General features: G+C 37.2%; 1 protein-coding gene across 3 annotated transcripts in view; it reads right to left on the bottom strand.

Annotated features, from left to right (window-relative positions):
* The window catches only part of grik4 (glutamate receptor, ionotropic, kainate 4), a 275,509-nt gene that overhangs the window by 66,161 nt on the left and 191,263 nt on the right, over positions 1 to 18,085 (bottom strand). Inside the window, exons 1-4 of one of the 3 annotated variants that reach the window (XM_056756693.1) lie at positions 12,946 to 12,957; positions 12,420 to 12,442; positions 10,849 to 11,027; positions 8,573 to 8,626 (exon numbers count right to left, since the gene is read on the bottom strand). In XM_056756693.1, the coding sequence (XP_056612671.1) occupies positions 8,573 to 8,626; positions 10,849 to 10,962 (168 nt within the window). In that variant the 5' untranslated portion in view covers positions 10,963 to 11,027; positions 12,420 to 12,442; positions 12,946 to 12,957. Of the gene's footprint in view, positions 1 to 8,572; positions 8,627 to 10,848; positions 11,028 to 12,419; positions 12,917 to 12,945; positions 12,958 to 18,085 lie in introns of those variants that run through there. The other 2 variants (XM_056756692.1, XM_056756694.1) reach the window with 2 other exon arrangements.

Genomic DNA, 18,085 nt, shown 5'->3' with positions numbered 1-18,085 from the left:
AAAGACTAAAAGCTTCAAATGTTAAATCTCTGAACAAACGGAAACATTCAGAGAACTGTTCTTTCTATATTTATCCTTTATTATGACATATACATTTCAAGTAGAAAATGTTGGCAAACATACAACCGTGGAAAAAAACGGTTTATTTATTTATAGGTATGTGTTTAAGTAAATGGATAATTTTGTTTAATTCGGTCGACTACTTACAGTATTTTCCCAGATTTCAAATATTGTTTTTGTTTGCATTTATTTGCGAGAAAACTGGAGAAACAGGTGAAAAGCTATGTATTTTTTCAGGCCTTACATACTGCAAAGAAAACAAGTTAATATTCACTTTTAAACAATCCAACAGCTATATTTCTACATGTATTTAGGAAAAGTTCAAAAAAAAAAATGTATGTGATAACCTTATCAGTTTTATTGCGTCTTGTCATGCTGTCAGTCCTTCACAAATTCACTCCTGAGGTTTGACACTGGACTGAAATGTCCACAATACATCTTGAAATTCTGACAACATATTCCCATAGTAGCATCTCTGTTGATGTATTCTAAAATGTGCTTAAAATCCTAATCAAGAATGAGTAAATGACCCTAAACATACAGTATGTTTGAACAGTGTGTACATATAATTTAAAGTGAGATTTAATTTAACATCTCTGGTGAAAAGAGATAGCGGGGAATCATTTCTAAGAAAAACATTGTTTAATTGCACATGCTGTCTGTGTTGTTTTAGTGTCTGGTTTACTAAAGGAATTATGCAAATCAAGTAACGCTACAAACACTATTCAATTCCACATAATGCAGCCTGGTTCTGACTTCTGGGTTGTGGAGAATGCAGCAGACAACAAAAATCTGGCATTGCTTCACCAATGCCATCCAGACACCGGAGTTGTGTGTTAGCCAAACAGAAAACTTGGTGGAGGCTATCTAACAATAGCATGAGTTTAGGGCAGAGCTACATGTTCGGCCAAATAATGATAGGTAGGAAGATTGTACTGGAACCTTTTTTTATGCCCCACAAAACACTGCAAAGTTTCAGGGGAACTGAATCACTATTGTGATGATTGACCTTACATTGCTTAAAGCAGCTTTCAGGCAGTTCACTTCACATAAATTGAACACTATTATTTTAGATTTAGTATGTTACAAATTATTAAAGTATATAATTTCAAGTCAAAAATGATTAAAGTGCTCCATATAATTTTCTTCTTTACAATTCCAGCAAAGAGAGCAGAGCAGAATTCTCTTTCTTTTCAATTTATGTGGTTAATATACAATTAATCGGAACCCCAGGTTCCTAATGTGTTCTCCATAAGGAAGCTTATAATTACTCCTGTGAGCTCTGTGTGTGAGGCTGTCATCATCTCTTCATTTTTCTTATCGCATGAAATAGTCTGGTTCTGAAACATGTGATGAACTCACACACATCTGTGCCACGTGTTTCAACAGATGTGCCGGGAACACATCAACTGACCCTTGGTTCCTGTTGCTTTGACAAGCTTTCGGTGTCAGCAAAGCCTTCCCATTGTAAATTTGTGCACTCCCTGGGGAAATAGGGAAGCATTTCTGGAAAAATGACATGCTGAATTCAGACAGAGAGTTCTGCAATAATGCATTCGAGAGATACATTCAGGATTTAAGATAAGTGTAACAATAATTGTACCTATATTTGCGTCCAGCAGACGATAACATTACATTAATCCTTAATTCGCGTGACGCAGTAGGTTATTACTACTTTCAAACAAATTGATGTATAGCTAACCTAAACGTAGTGTAGGCTATAAGTGTATATATTTACTGAGAAATTTGTAGTAATGACATTTCTAGAGAGAGAGAGAGTAACATCGGGCAGAGTTTGGTTGGCCGTGATCCTTCTTGTAAACTTTTAGGTCAGTACAGAAAAGAATAACAGTCCATTAGTGTCTTAATCTTTATTTGTGCTAAACACAACAAACACAGCACAGGTGTTGCTTTACGACTTCATTGCTGAAAAGTCTTTCCTTTAAAAATGTCTCTGCAAATGCTGCTCTCTGAAGGTGCGTTCATCACATCACAGGGACGCAAAGCATATCTTGCCAGCTTGCTCATACTTGTAATATGTTAGTAATATATCACTAAGTATTATATCCCCCATTAAAACACCACTTCCATCTGTAATTCGTACATTAATGATTCCAACAATATTGTGTCTGGAATCTGTATTGGTATAGTTGTGATGTAAACTCCGCTATTCTCCTTCATTTAGGATCATTTTTAAAAGTTATAACTTTTGTCATCCCCGCCACCCATCGTTGTATGTTTTCTGAAGTAATCGAACAGCTGTATCTGTCTTTTATACATGTGATCAAACTAAACACTATTTGAAGGGTGCGATTCTATTCTGTAAGTTAACATGACAGATGTAGAAACATTCTAGGTGTAAGTCAAGGACAGATGGGAGAAAAAAATCTCCATAAAATCACAAAGCACCAGTCCCTTTAACTGCTCACAAGTATGGTAGTCACAAACACAGAATACATCTTGTAATTATAGTAAAATGACTTCAATCCTTTCCTTTCATTATTGCAATTAACCTACTGAACCTGATTTCTGATGAAAGTGGAAGGATGTTGTATTAAATTACAGGGATGTAACTGTTCCTTTGTAATAATGAGGATGAGATTGAAATAGATGTGTAACTTCGGAAAATTGCAAGTTTCTAAAGAAGAGAACTACATTACATTTACATTGCATTACATTTAGGCTTTGAACAGAGGCTTTTATTCCAAAGCGACTTACAAAAATTGTAAAACAATAAGGGAATATATCATAGGGAAGCAAGTATATGAGAACAACACATGTTGGGAGTGACCAGAGCTATTTTTTCAAATAATATAAATAGTAGAGCAGTCAGTGTGTTCCTTTCAATTATTTGTAAAAAAAAAATGTTGTGATAACTATACTACGTACATATAGCCAGATACCAGAGAAATGTGTAGAATACATGAGCGAGTAAGACTACTATGGAGCTGGTGGTCTAGTGGGTTAAACCATTGAACTGGTAAATCAAAAGGTTGCTGGTTTGATCCCAGCAGCCACCACCAGTGTGTCCTTGAGCAAGACACTTTACTCCATGTTGCTCCAGGGGGATTGTCCCTGTAATAAGTGCACTGTAAGTCGCTTTGGATAAAAGCGTCTGCCAAAATGACTAAATAGTACTAAATAGTACTTTATATGCCCTTTGTATGAATGAGGAATTGGTTTTGAATTGTTTTTTCGATGTATGTATGCCCATATAAAAATCAGTTATAATATTTATGGGTATATCATGTATAAAAGAAAACATTTTGGAGTCTCTTTTTTTAGTTCACATATTTTATGTACATTGTTTTGTGCATTTAAATGCATTTCTGCTGTATGTATTTAAGTTTTTAGTACTATAATGTTTTTGTACATTTTGTAGTAAGGAGTTTTTACCTTAATATATGTATAAGAACCTTTTAAGGTAAAGTACGTAGATATTGTATTGTTTTTGTGCCTGCACACATATTATGATGTCCATGGTAAAGTTTTTAATGGGTGGCGGCGTGCACTAATCGATCTGGCAATGAGGAAGAGCTGTGTCTCGAAAACATTTTGCACTTTTCACTGGTTTCTATTGTCTATGATGAAGCATTAAATAAATATTTTTTAAGGATATGTAAGCCCTGCATATAACCGTATGAAGATTTTTCCTTTAGGCCATATGTTTTATGGATCTACGCACCAGATCACCTGTTTTCTTTAATATTGGACATTTGGCGCTGCTCCTCTTCTGTGACTATGTATGTCTCTTAATAAATGACTATGCAAAGAAAGTGCAATCTAGGAATACATTTGTATACGTATGCACTCAAAAGTAATGACTGATTCTTCAAAATGATTCACGAGCTGTAAGTCGAGTGTGATTCACAGCTTGTCCTGATTTACATTCTCTGCAGGAGTAACACTGTAGTTGCTTTAATGTACAGAAACAATATATCAGAGTCAAGATCCCACAGGGACTTGAATTATTCCCTTGACTGACGGATTCAGGTGTGATGACAGAAATGTGAAGCCATATGTGGGTGTGATGTGTTGTCGTGTGCTTCGCAGCTTGATCACAAAATTGTTTGGGAAAAAATGCTCCACCCCAGCATAGCCATAAATTGGATAGGATTATCAGCAAACTGATTTAATATCTGAAAGTGCACAAAGCCATCTCCACTTCTGAAGAGGCCAAGTCATCCATGTATTGAATCCTGGACTTTAAAATTACCCTTCTGCCTGGACTTCACGACACACATAAATGATTTGTAATAGAGTTTGGTCTCTTGAAGGCATGTCAGTACTAAGGACATCTATAACACCTGAAAAATTCTTATTCATCTTAATGGTAACAGCATGGATGACAAATGAGCCCCCAGATGCAAGATTCCATTGTTGATATCTGCAACGTTAGCTCCTGGGAACTAATCACTTTTTTAACGCCCGAGTCGTAAATGTCATGAGATTTAATACTATGTACAGTAATACAGCAAAATAACATCATGACCGCAGTGACTAGCTGATGATACCAGCAGAACGTACACACTACATGAGAAACTATTCTGAGCTGTGTCGCCAAAGTCAGCAGACAAGGAAAAATGAGACGTGAGATCTTCTATACTGTCCTAAAATATCAGCAATATTGTTGCTTGCAACATATATGGTGCTGTGCATTATTAAATATTGTGTCAACTGCATCTTCTATCCAGATGTTTATTAAAACAGTAACATTTGCTTTAGTGTGCCTGTATACATTTTTACATTTACTCATTTAGCAGGCGCTTTTATCCAAAGAGAAGTACAAATTAGGGGAAAACAATAGAAGCAATTTGTGCAACAATTAAAATTATAAATAGATTGCCAAACATTCTTTGACAGTAATAGAAATGTTTCTATGAACAAAGTGTCTGATCCATCACAGAGTTGGATTTTACGAAGAAACTAAAAAACTGAGACAGCGTTAATCCATAAGAACTGTGGCAAGAACATCTCCAAGATGCTTGGAACAAACTGTACCGGGAAACAACTGAATGATGCAAAGATCAGATCTCTGTGTGGGACAAATTGTCTGTTTTATAACTTATTTCCATGCTAAAATCTTACTTGATTAATATAGTTAATGGCAGAATGTTTGAAAATCAATATTTAGCAATAAATGTAATCAACATTAGAAAAAACCTTTGACATCTAAGTATAGTACTAAGTGTTATATTTCGTGCACATACAATACAGTACCGGTCCAATGTTTGGAAATGCTTCACTATAATGTTTCTTATAATCTTAAAAATATAAAAAAAAATTGTGCCAAAGTGTGTGTTGTTTTATTTAGAAAACTAAAAGAAAAAAAAATGTTAAAACTGATGAACTACTTCCACATTCTTTAAAAAGCTTCTCAGGGTGAGACCTCAAGAAGCTGAATGATATAATGTCTAGAGAACAATTTAGTCAAAGGGAGGCCACTTAAAGATGCCAACATATAACATTATTTTGATTTATTTTAGATGCTTTTAGTCACAACATACTGTAATTCCCACATTTACAACAGTCCTGTCTAATAATTTGGTGGGTTTGATGAGTTTACTATACTTAAAGGTGGAAAAATCGATGTGTTTCCAAACTTTTGACTGATACATAATTCATTTATTTGACTGGCGAAGTGTCTATACTGATCTGTTAAGATTACCTCTTGATTTTAAATAAGAAAAATCAGACAAAAAAGTAAATTGTAGCTTCACGTCAAATGCTAAAAATCTTTTTCAAGCTGGACCATTCACCTGCTGAGCACACATACAAACAGCTGACACGGAGCATCACTGGCACAAAAGAGACTTGGCAACAGAACTGCCATAACCTGAGAAGCCTACTTCCCCACGCACATGAGTTTAATAATTATTCCCTGTACCTGCTTCGCAGAGTGCTTCATTACTCTCCAGAGCGTGGCCAGAGCTCTCTGAGTCATTTGCTGATTACCAGCTTTGTGACGGATGCTGTCTGCATTTGTCAGGCCTTTTTCAAGCTGTGATAATGGTGTAATAAAATGCCAGCATAAGGATGGGAGGACGATGCCGCTTTGGTGTGAGGGACGCATGAACGAGGAGAGACTAAATAAATTGAAGAAAAGTGCAGTGGTGTACCATGTGTGTTGAAGTGTGTCGCTGACAATGCTCTGAATTTAAAACTGTTTTGGATCAAATGTTTTGAAAAACGCATCATGGCACAGGCGAATTTCTACAGTTAAATCAGTACGCTCTTTTCAGCAAAATCCAGGGTACACATCATGTTCGCTTAGTGTTCTTGTCTGTCCTCTCAGTGCATTAGGCTCTGCCCCCTTATCACTGCTCTCTGATGTGAGAGGCTCCATTTACTTGTGGTTTATCTCACCCAGGGCTCTCTGATCTAATGAAATCACAAAGATGAAATACAACCAAATGTGTGTGTGTTACTGGAATACCCTGGCTCTTATAAAATGAAAATCATCTCTTTAATAATCTCCTCTCAGATTTCCAATAAAAAACTCCAAGCTTTATAAACAGCACTAAGATTTACACCTCTTACAAGAGACCGGTAGCGCATATTTAAAGCCAAACCGATAGAAATTAGGTGAAGACACATTTCCACCGTTGGACTGTTCCCCTAAAGTCATAAGGTGGCGATAGACCAAGGATGTTACATTTTATTTGATCTTTACTAAAAACCGCCAACAAAGAAAAAATACTTTTCATTGCCTGGTGCACATTCATTATCGATTCAGACGTTTTTGACAACTCTTGGATAAAAGTTATTAGTTAGTAGTTAGTAGTATTCAGTAAGTACTCATGGCATCCCATCCAACACAAAACGGGTAATAAAGATTTTAGGTTAAAAATGTATTAAAGTTGAGATGTCAGTTTGACATAACTTGACTGTAACCTTCATAAACATAAGAATGCAAAGTGACCTGCAATTTCATGTTTTAAAGAGAGATGGCAGTGGAGAGGCAAAGTTATGGATCGGATTTTCGAAACGAAGAGTTTCATTATAGAGTGCTCAAAATAAACACTCCCATCTAAATAAAAACTACAGAAATCCTCTTCTCAAATAAATGAGCACATGAACTTCATAAATAGGAAAGAAACGACACAAATAAGATCTATTCAGAGGTGGGTAGAGTAGCCAAAATCATTACTCAAGTAAAAGTACAAGTAACTAGAGAAATTGTTACTCAAGTAAAAGTAAAAGTCACTATTTAAAAAATGACTTGAGTAGTTTTTTCATTGGATACTTTTTTACTTTAACTCAAGTAGCTAGTTACTTAGTTACTTTATATCTGATAATATAGGCCTAATTTTCATAAGTTTAATATTAACGCCAATATTTTAATATTACATTTTAATCAATATTTCTAATTCTCATGAGAAGATATCTTCGCAATATACTGTAAACACATAAACTAAAGAATAGACTATCACAGAAAAGACAAGCATTTCTATAAATTGAATCTAGTCTTGATGTCAATGTAGTTACAAATTTAGAATAATAGACCATGTCAAACTTAAGTGATCCTGCAGAGTTTTGCATGTAAAATAAAAATTTAGTGCATTTCCTAAGATGATCCAGAACATTAGCAGTAATCACTTAAGTGATTTTTTTTACAAAAATCACGTTTTCTCCTTTTGTGTCATGTGTGTGTTGTGAAACGCTCTTACTTGTAAACAAACAGTAAACAGTGTCATCAACAAGTTTTCTTCCTGCACACGTCACTGTGTCTGACAGGTAACGCGCATGTTGCTGTGTCTGATGAACAGGTCGCGCGGTCATGGTGGGCGTTTATCATTGCTGGCAAACAATATGACACATTTGCCGTATTAATTGTATAGATATATAGATTCATATCCACTTCATCCAACGCTCTTTGTGTTCGGCGTGTTCTCAAGTTTCACTCTACGAGGAGTGAGTAATCCACTGCTTCAGATGATTCAGATCGTGGTGAATTGAACAAATCATTTGAACTGATTCCTTAACCTATTCAAATGGTTTTGCCCATTAATGCTTTCAAAGGAATCGACTCAAAAGAATCGATCATTTGGGAATGCCGGTAAAAATAGACGACAGCCTTAAAATAAGCAACGTGTTTACAATGCATATTTTAAAATTTAGGAACGAAGGAATGTCACGCAATTTAACAAAGTAAAACTGCAGATATTCTATAAGAAATTTACTCAAGTAAGAGTAAAAGTACACACATTTTACTTTAAAAGTACATATTTTCCAAAATGTTACTCAAGTTAATGTGACGAAGTAATGAAGCGCGTTACTACCCACCTCTGGATCTCTTTTAAGCTCATTATTGTACATGCTTACCCTGGACAGATATTAGATCAAATGTGGACATCGAATGAGACCTGCTCTGAATTCTGTTTCTTAAACATTTCTCCCCAGTAATTTGTCATGTGCCTATCCAGTCTTGAATCAAAAGTCAACCCATCACCATGACAACACACAATGCATCTATTTTTCATAAAAGAGCATCAACCTGAAATCGTCTTACCAAGGAAGTCAGGATGTATGTATAGTACACCGACAGCATCCCCAGCTCCGACGCCTGAAAGAGAAAAGAGAGACATACATTAAACACTTGCTTTGCTAGGCTAATTTAAATGGCTTCTGAATCTGCATTGAGAATCAAAAGGCAAGGTTTGCAAAACCAGTTGAGAGATGGATAAAAGCTAACAAAAGGAGGACAAAATTCGTGTGCTGTCATTGCCATTCTATTGATCAATTCTCCGCTGTCTCCAAGGAAACCAAGCGGCAAATACAGTATGACAATCAAATGTCAGGGGTGAATACTGCCAACAATAATTTCTATAGAAAACCGAGTAAGAATTAGATCTAGCGTGTAATAAATGAATGTGATGGCAAGAGAGATTAAGCAGGGAATGTGTCACCTTTCTTTAGGATGTTTTATAATCAATTTTGAAACACCTAAAGGTCTTTTTGACAAAAAGAACACTGAAATTGAATTATTATCGCTTTCTCAAGAACGTTCTCCATAAATGCTCGTGCAGATCTTTTCATTAACCTTGTAGCCATGATCAATAAAATTGTCAATATCAGCACGTAGAGAAAGACACATTTCATGTTACTAGGCTAAAAACGGTGCAAGTGGCGGTTCAAAATGTGTCCTCCATCCATTTTCTTCTGACATTATTAATGGTGCAGTCTCACAGCTGTGGGAGAGCTGCACGACTGTGAAAAAGTGGCTTTTTGTGACCTCTGTGACATATACAACTTAAGTGACAGAGCATAATTTGTAGAGGCCTTAAAACTGCTGATGGTTGTAGCGGGTCGAAACTTTCCAAAATGTTCTGCTTTGTTCTTATATTTTAATGTATGAGTCATCCTAACACAGCGGGGCACCTGTTTTCTCTGGGTAGCATTACGCCGTGATAGAGTGTCTGTATTACGGCCCTCATATTCCTTTTGGTCCAGACTCAGTGCCAGTTTTCACATAATGTCCATCTGCGTTTCATTTGACTGGTGTTGTGTTCAAATGAGGGAGAGGGGAAATGGACCACGGGAACTGAGAGTTTTTCCATGTTATGATGATTTTGTCCTTGCGTAGAGTATTTCGTAATGAAAGATTTTCCTTGCAATTGGCCATGTAATTGAATCCTTTAAGTCAAGCTGGTGTGTGATCTGTGCCGTGTGAACATTGGCAAACACCTCCTGCATGCTTGCACTACACTAGCTGCTGAAACACTGAACATCTTCCAACTTTCCACCGCTTTGCCACATGCTTGTTCCAAAAAGAGAAAGGAAGATAAAGGAGGAATACGAAAATATATGAGGAGAAGAATCAGAGAGAGAGAGAGAGAGATAAGAATAGAGAGAAAGAGAGAAAGGTGGTTGATTGGGTTGGAGGAGTACAAGGAAAACGGTAAGGGTGACAAACTGACAAGGATCCCGCTGTGAACCGCACAATCCACCAATGAAGCAGCGCTGCTTGTCCCGGTGTCTCCATAGCAACAGGAACAGACGTGGAATGGCCTCTCATCACCATCAGACACTTTGATTAAGGCGAAATGGAGTGAATGCGGTGGAAAAACTGAGGTTGAGAACCACAGCCCTGATCAGATTGTTAATCCGATCGAAATGTTTTGGATCAGATCGAATCAGAGACGAGCAGAGATGGAAAATTAGAAGGGAAGAGGAAAAAGAGGAGACGAGAAGTGACCGGATGAGATAAGACCTGATGAATCAACACAGAGAGAGATGAGAAGAGACAACAGAAGAGATGAGATGATGAGACAAGATGAGATAAGACAAGATGAAATAGAGGAGATGATTCAAAATACACTGGACAGAGACGAGAGGTGAAGAAAAGGCGAGCCGGTGAAAGTTGATGGAGAGGACATCAGTCCATAAATATTTTTTCCAACGAGCAGCATTCGATCATCTCTCTTTCCGTCTCTTTGTCGTTTGATCATTTACAGCTTCTCTTTTATTTGCAGAGATATGACTTTCCTAAAAATAATCATTGATGTTTATTGCTGCCGAGGTGTGTGTGCGTATCCGTTCAGTCACGAATACACAATTCTTTATATTTATGTGTTGTCAATTTCAATAGTCATGGATAAATCTAAACTTAAAAATCTAAAATGTGTTTTACACGAAAAGATGTATTCTCTGAAAATGTGTCTCTGAGGCGAAGATTCTGAGTTATGTTTACGTCAGTATATTAATGTTCACATTTTTTACTGGAAAACAAAGCAAAAAAATAAAAGTACTGATAAATAAATAATTTGCCGTTAAGAAGCGTCATACCCTCTCCAAAATGGTGTGAGACATGGTGGCGTTGGCATCCACTATGATGGTGGCAGTCTTGTCATCGCGGATCTCCTTGAGGAGCGGAGTGGGATCCTGGCTGTCATCCAGCATGCGAACTGAGAGGGTTTCTTTAGAGATGAGAAACTGTCGCAGTAACACCTCCAGGTTTAATAGGCCTGTTGAAAAGAGACACACACGCGAAACACTTCAGTGTCCATGAAGCATTTCTGCTTTTCCTGACAATTATGATTCAATGGAGTCTTACATTTTAGGTGACTAGAGTGGATTTTTTCTGTATGTTAATGTGATGTTATTATATATGTCAGTCAAATTATAATTTGTTAAATAATTTTTTGATTTACATTTACATTCTTTTACTGTATTTCCGAAGCTATTTGAATTTGCTAAATCATAATCACCTATGTGTTTAATCTTGCTTGTGACTCCCATAATACTCAACACAGCAGTTGTTTATTATAGCTAAATGTGCCATCAATTCATTTTGATCCGACTCTTTAAATGTAAAAGGCTTTAGCTGCTGACTTCACACATAACCGTTGTCATTGGTCACAGCTGTCATTTTCAATTCCTGCCGTGTTACTCGGCATATATTTGATTGACCATAAGCATTCAGTTTTAATGTTTTGCTCCCTGCACACTACAAGCAATTTCACATTTAGTGCACTGCCATAAACTCTGTGCTGTACTATCCCTGATAGTACACATACAGTACATCTCGAAGCCGTCTATTTGATGTCTGCATTTACGTCTGCCATATGTCTCTAAGACGTTTCCTTTCAGAGGTCATATAGACATCTCGAAGATGTCTGTAAGATGCTTTTAATTTAGAATGTATGTAAAACTGCTCTAAGATGTTATCAGATATTTTTACACCCCAGATGTTTTATAGATCTTTAACAGACATCTTGCAGACGTATCTGTGCTATTGCTATCTTACACAGATGCTGACAGGATTGAGGGCAGTGATATCAATGACAACCTTAAAGAAAATAGCCATGGATTAACTACAGTAACTATAGTTTTTTTACTGTAGTAAAACCATAGTAACCACAAAATTACTACTGTCTCACTATGGATCAGTTTGCAAGATATCAATATTGGTCAAGAAGCACTTCTGTTGTTAGTTTTTTATTTATTTGTTTATTAGAATTTCTTTCAATCTTACATATATTTTTTTTAATATTTTTTTAATTGATAATAAATATTCTATTGGTTGAAAAAGGAGGTTCTTCTGGACCGGTGCTGAACCAGCGGTGTTTGTGTCATCCGTGGAGATCTATAATAACCATACAGTTTATGATATTTTTGGTAAAACTGCTTATGCAAATGAGAATCAATCTGAATATATTTACAAAAATGTTGGTAACAGAAAGCCATTGGTCCCCATTGACTTGCTTTGGTTTTCTGTCAATACAATAAAAGTCAATGGAGACCAACAGTTTTTGGTTACCAACATTTATCCAAATATCTTCTTTTGTGTTTTTCAGAAATGACACGTGTTTAAAATAATGATGACAGAATTTTCACTTTCTAAGTGTCATATTTACCGTGGCCGCTGGGTGTCAATGCGCTGCAACAGAAGAAAACACATGCAAACAAAAAAAACACAAGCAAATTCAGAAAGCATTCGCGTTAGTTTGACGACACATGCCCTGCAAATACTCGCAACACAAGCAAACACAGAAACGCGCTGCAAATTTTCGCAACACAAACAAACACAGAAACGCGCTGCAAATTCTCGCAACACAAACAAACACAGAAACGCGCTGCAAACTGCACACACGACAACGGAAGTGTTTCCGGGGGACCGCAAAAACTGATGCACTTCATGCGCTTCATTTTGACTGTTCAAATTCGTTAGTGGAGTTGTCAGCCACACTGACTATGTCGACTACAATACATTTTTAATCATTAATCATTAAACCATTAAATGTTTTTAACGTGACACTTGTTTAAGTAAGTCGAGCAATTACTACGTCTCATAGTTTTTGTTAAACTGTTCAAATCGACAGGCTAATAATATCCTACGTTACGTACGTTAAGAAAGTTAAAATAAAGTTATAAAGCAACTACCTTCAATGTGGCTGACAACTCCACTAACGAATTTGAATAGTCAAAGTGAAGCGCGTCCCAATCAGGTGCATCAGTTTTTGCGGTCCCCCGGAAACACTTCCGTTGTCGTGTGTGCAGTTTGCAGCGCGTATCTGTGTTTGTTTGTGTTGCGAGAATTTGCAGCGCGTTTCTGTGTTTGCTTGTGTTGCGAGTATTTGCAGGGCATGTGTCGTCAAACTAACGCGAATGCTTTCTGAATTTGCTTGTGTTTTTTTGTGTTTGCATGTGTTTTCTTCTGTTGCAGCGCAGTGACACCCAGCGGCCACCGTACATATTACAGAAGAAACCTGAATTTTTCTTAAGGTAAGTATGAGTTTGATTCCTAGTGAATGCATGCCGATAAGATTTCATGCCTTGCAAGTAAAATAGACTGAAATACTGTATAAATGACAAAACCCATCTCTATTAAGTTTTCATCAGCCCTTGCTGGAGCTCAACTGAATCTCTGCTATGAGCCACAGATTTTAAGTTAAGCGGAATGGGCCAACTGTGGGCAATATTTGAGAACGGATGGAAGGTAACAAAGAAGATGAAGGGGAGTTGGGGTTTAGTTAGCACAGTGTGTATGTTCTTAAGGGAAAGGGCCTATAGCATTGACAAGAGAATAGCACAAAGCTGCTGGCCTCACACAGACTCTGACGAAGGCTCAGCTCTTATTCACTCCATTCATTTAATCAGCTAACAGCCTATCACTTTCCACTGGGCTTTTACAAAGCACCAAACTCATTTATCTTTAAACCACACACAGCACAGATTTATACTACAGCACAAAATACACAAGTACCATAGAGAACTGTGCAAACAGAACAGAGGACTATTTGTAGAACGAAATGGCACAAATATGCACACATGCACTCTGCACTGCCGGGATGAATTTGCCAGAACTACAGTATGTAAACAATTTTATAAACATCTGTGGCACCCGCTGATTAAAATTTCATGAATAGCACTCAGATCTGTAAAATACCACAGCCTGAAAAAGTCTGAATTCAAGCAACGCTCACCAAAATAGTCTTTTGTTATTATTTTCATTGTCCTTAGCTTTGAAAGAAAAGGTCTGAGGTCCAAAAACACTAATGTCTGGTTGTCTTGTTAAACTTCCAAAAAGAAAAAATGAGGAGCTTTATTAACCATTTATATCAGTTACTGCTGAAATGAATTTCAGTACAATCTGCCCAGGGGCCAAAGGGTTCTTTCTCAGCTCCCATCTTCTCATTAAACCGAAAAAAGAGACAAAGCTGAGCCGGAGAAAAAAGCTATTGTCTTCCTCCTCCAACAACGCACGTCAGAATCCCATTACACTCCTTATCAAATTAAATTAATGTCTTCCCTCGGAAAGCTGAGAACTTCAGATATAAACACAACCGGAGACTTTCCAAATGTCCTGGTTCATATCAAGTGCCCTTTTCTAGAGAGACGATCTTCTCTCTGACTTCAGGGATCTCGTGTTTGATTTCGCAGTTCCATCTTTATTTTATCATCACATTTTCCAGTCTTCTTGAAAAGAATTATGTCATCCTACTTCAAGCCACGTTTCGGTTATCATCTCTGTGGGACGTACATTGAAGTCTCTCATTTAATCATCTTTAATTACGGATCTCTTCAAAGCTGTGAGAAGAATGTCAGGCAAACAAGTAGTAGAATGTTTTTGTTCCTAGCGGATGGGCACGGCGATCGTGACAGGTGGGAAACCTCTTTGATGTGCGTGTATTTTCTTCGCCGTGTTCAATCTGGGTACCAACGCTTGGTTCCTTTCAATTAAAACCTTGAGTACTTTGAGTTTAAGAGGACAAACTTCAAAGCCATTGTAGCCTGTCTGACCCCGTTGAAAATAATTTGGGTAAATCTTGAAGAACATAGAGGCTGGCTGATCTTCTGGGTCTTTAGACTGGCTTGTATAGGTCGGCTAACGTTGTTCTATAATGAGATCTTACTGCACCTTGGTATAGCTCTGAAGTCCGTCCTGTGAAGCCAGATGGGAATCATAGTCCCTCATCCTAAGAATATAGGAAAATGCAAAACTAAAGAACAGACTGCATATTATCTGTCTGTCTGTACTGTACACTGTAGCTATACACAGTTTCAAAACATCAGTATACCCAAACATGAAACATGCAAGTCTTTGGCTAGTCACAGAAACAGACCATTGGCTGAACGTCTGATGCATAAGGCATACTTTTCTGGAAACACATCAGCTTGTTCAAAGTCATCATCTGGTTGAAGTTTCCCAGATTTCCGGGAGAAATGCATGTCTCATTCTTTATTGGTCTGCATGTAAACAACAGAAAGCTGTCTGGTTGAAGAAGTAAGCTTTTACATTGGTTGCATTGAGACATCATCACAATCGACTAAATGCTTAATTCAGAAAAAATTGCGAGGTTCATGGCATTTACTCATAAACAATGTTGTTGCCTTTCCACCAATAAGATGGTGTGTGGTGGGCGTTCTGGCGCAATATGGCTGCCGTTGATCATCCAGGTGGATGCTGTACATTGGTGGTGGTTGAGGAGATTCTCCCCTTCCAGAAAAGTGCTTTATTAAGGTAATAAAAATTATTATTACTTTACCTGTGAGTCATATGGCCTCTTGGGCGGGCCTTGACCAATGAAAGTGGCCCACATTCCCAGACGTTCAGTGTGGAGGTCTGACTACCCGACATTAGTATTTTTACCCCGGAAATGGCTTTAAGTTACTCCTTTGGTGTAATGTGTCAGTAGGAATATCATTTTACACTTTCCAAACATTCCTTTTGCCATTATTTGTAATAATCCAGTGACTAAATCCAAAAGAACTGTGGCATGTCTCAAAGACCTTTGAAAAAATCTACCTACAAAGATGCAGTACTGTGACTAGATTAAGGCACTTCAAAAATTCTATAAAGTGGGGATTGACATACATTTTATTCATCAACTCACTTCTATTATCTTAATGAAATCGAGATTTGGTGTTTAAATCCGCTTTTGTAATAGGTTTCTTTAAGCATCTTGGAGACATTACCACAGTCTTTCTGGGTTTAGTCCGTCTCAATTTTTTCTCTATATTCGTGTAATAATAGACAGATTCGATGATGGTGAGACCTGATCTCCGGCAGTAGTCATACTCATTATGAAAAAATCTCACTGGATACAAATATGGCAAAAGGAATGTTTGGAAATGTACATTGATATTTCTCACTGACACACTACAGCAAAATATATAAATAACTGGGTTTAAAACATTTTGGGGTGAAAGTAATAATGTGCCGAAGACTTATGCACAGTACTGTATACGATATGTCTTTCCTTTTACAATTGAACTCCAACAATTTCCTAGTAATACGGCATTTATCTTCTATGTGATAATAGACAATGGCACTAGTGTACTCATGAAAGGTTTAATAATTCAAAATGGTGAACTCAGGAACAAAATAGGGAAATCCAAAAACAGGGAAACATCCAAGGGAAAAACAAAACAATCCACAAACATCCACGGGACAAAATACAATAATCCAACTGGTAAACAACATCCACGGAACAAGGGGTATGGAACTAGTATAACAAAATTTACAACTAGACCAGACATAAAAACACTGGGTAAAGGGAGAACATATAGTGTCGGTTTGGTGAGTTGCAGGTGAAAGTCATTAGCATTTGGGTGAGCGGGAACAATCAATATGGCCGGATGAGTCCATGTGCGAGGCAATATGGTGGATGTAGTTTGTAAGTTGTAACAGTGCTATTTAAACTTAATTTAAATCCACTGTACAGTCAATCTCTGAGTTTTTTCTTAAAAAATGTCTTGCCAAGCCAAATATCTTGTTTTCAAGATGGTTACACATTTTAACAGAAAAAAACTGAGAAAATAAGTCTTACAAACAGTGAAACTTCACTCATACAATAACTACAACCTCATTACACCTACATGCCATGGCCGCCTGTCTCTCAGTAATGTAGGTTAGCTGAATGCATAACTGTCCTTTGGTATGGTGTCATCACAACTGGTCAGGCCTGTGAAGCATTCATGAACGGGCAATGCTCTATTAAGCTGTCAGTGCACTAAGTGATTAATGAGAGCCGCACATCCTGCGAGAGAGGACGTGAGAGAGAAATAAACTAACAGAAAACGACAAGTAAAAACAGAGGCGCAGGTGAACAGGAGGGTCACTCTGTTTTCTACAGAAATGTATAGAAGGACACATCGCATTGAAAGATTGCGTCAACGGCTCTTTGCGCTTTCACTAAAACCCTAAAGCAGAAAGTGACTTTCACAATGAAAAGGCAGATCTCCAGTACTATCATTGAGATGAGCAGTTACAGCAGTCAGTGGTGCGTACACATTTGTTCCAGGTCTACAAACACAACCACCACTACGGGGGCAACGGCGTGAATGTGAACCTATGCCGCAACAAATATTATTTTTCATTACAAGCATTACCGATGGCAGCTGTTCGAGCATGAAATTATCATCAAATTACTTCCTCTCGCCTTTGCAAACATTTTTGTCAAACAGATTATTAATTAGCATACAGTATTTTACATACTGGTTTATTGAGAACGATTGTAAAACGGTCCTCCATCACTACCAATTTTGATTAACTTTATGCAAAAATTCAGGCCTAGCCATCTTATTAACATAATAACATTTTCAGAAGATAACTGAAGTGGTGCTTGCAAGTCTTTCTGTAATGATAGGGTGGGTGCTAGCATGTTGCCAAGAGGTTGCTAGGGTAATCTGGATGGTTCCTTATTGGCAAAAATCTAAAGAGCCCTCTGTTTTTATGTATATGATGTCCAGGTCCATATGGCTTGGGTCCCTTTTTATTATATGTCTATGAAACATTACTGTCCAATGAGATCGGACAAGCAAAACAATGCCTCTTTTACACAAGTTACAAAGTTTGAGGTACACAGCAAACTTGTCAACGAAAAATGTAACTTTTCTTATATAATGACAAATGCAAAAGCATTAAGTGCCATTTAAAAGTTCCTTCTGAAACATGTTTAGGTTTAGTGATTTCACTTTAATGGCAACGAATACACTCTTTGCCAAAAGTGAAATAGCCTTTAATAAAAAATCAAATAAACATCAGTTGCTGATAAAAATAAGAACTTAGAAGAAAAAT

Source organism: Triplophysa dalaica, chromosome 9 (assembly GCF_015846415.1).
Source record: "Triplophysa dalaica isolate WHDGS20190420 chromosome 9, ASM1584641v1, whole genome shotgun sequence".
NCBI classification, from domain to species: domain Eukaryota; kingdom Metazoa; phylum Chordata; class Actinopteri; order Cypriniformes; family Nemacheilidae; genus Triplophysa; species Triplophysa dalaica.
Note: the sequence above shows the minus strand (reverse complement) of the source record. Positions and strands in the feature narration are given on the sequence as shown.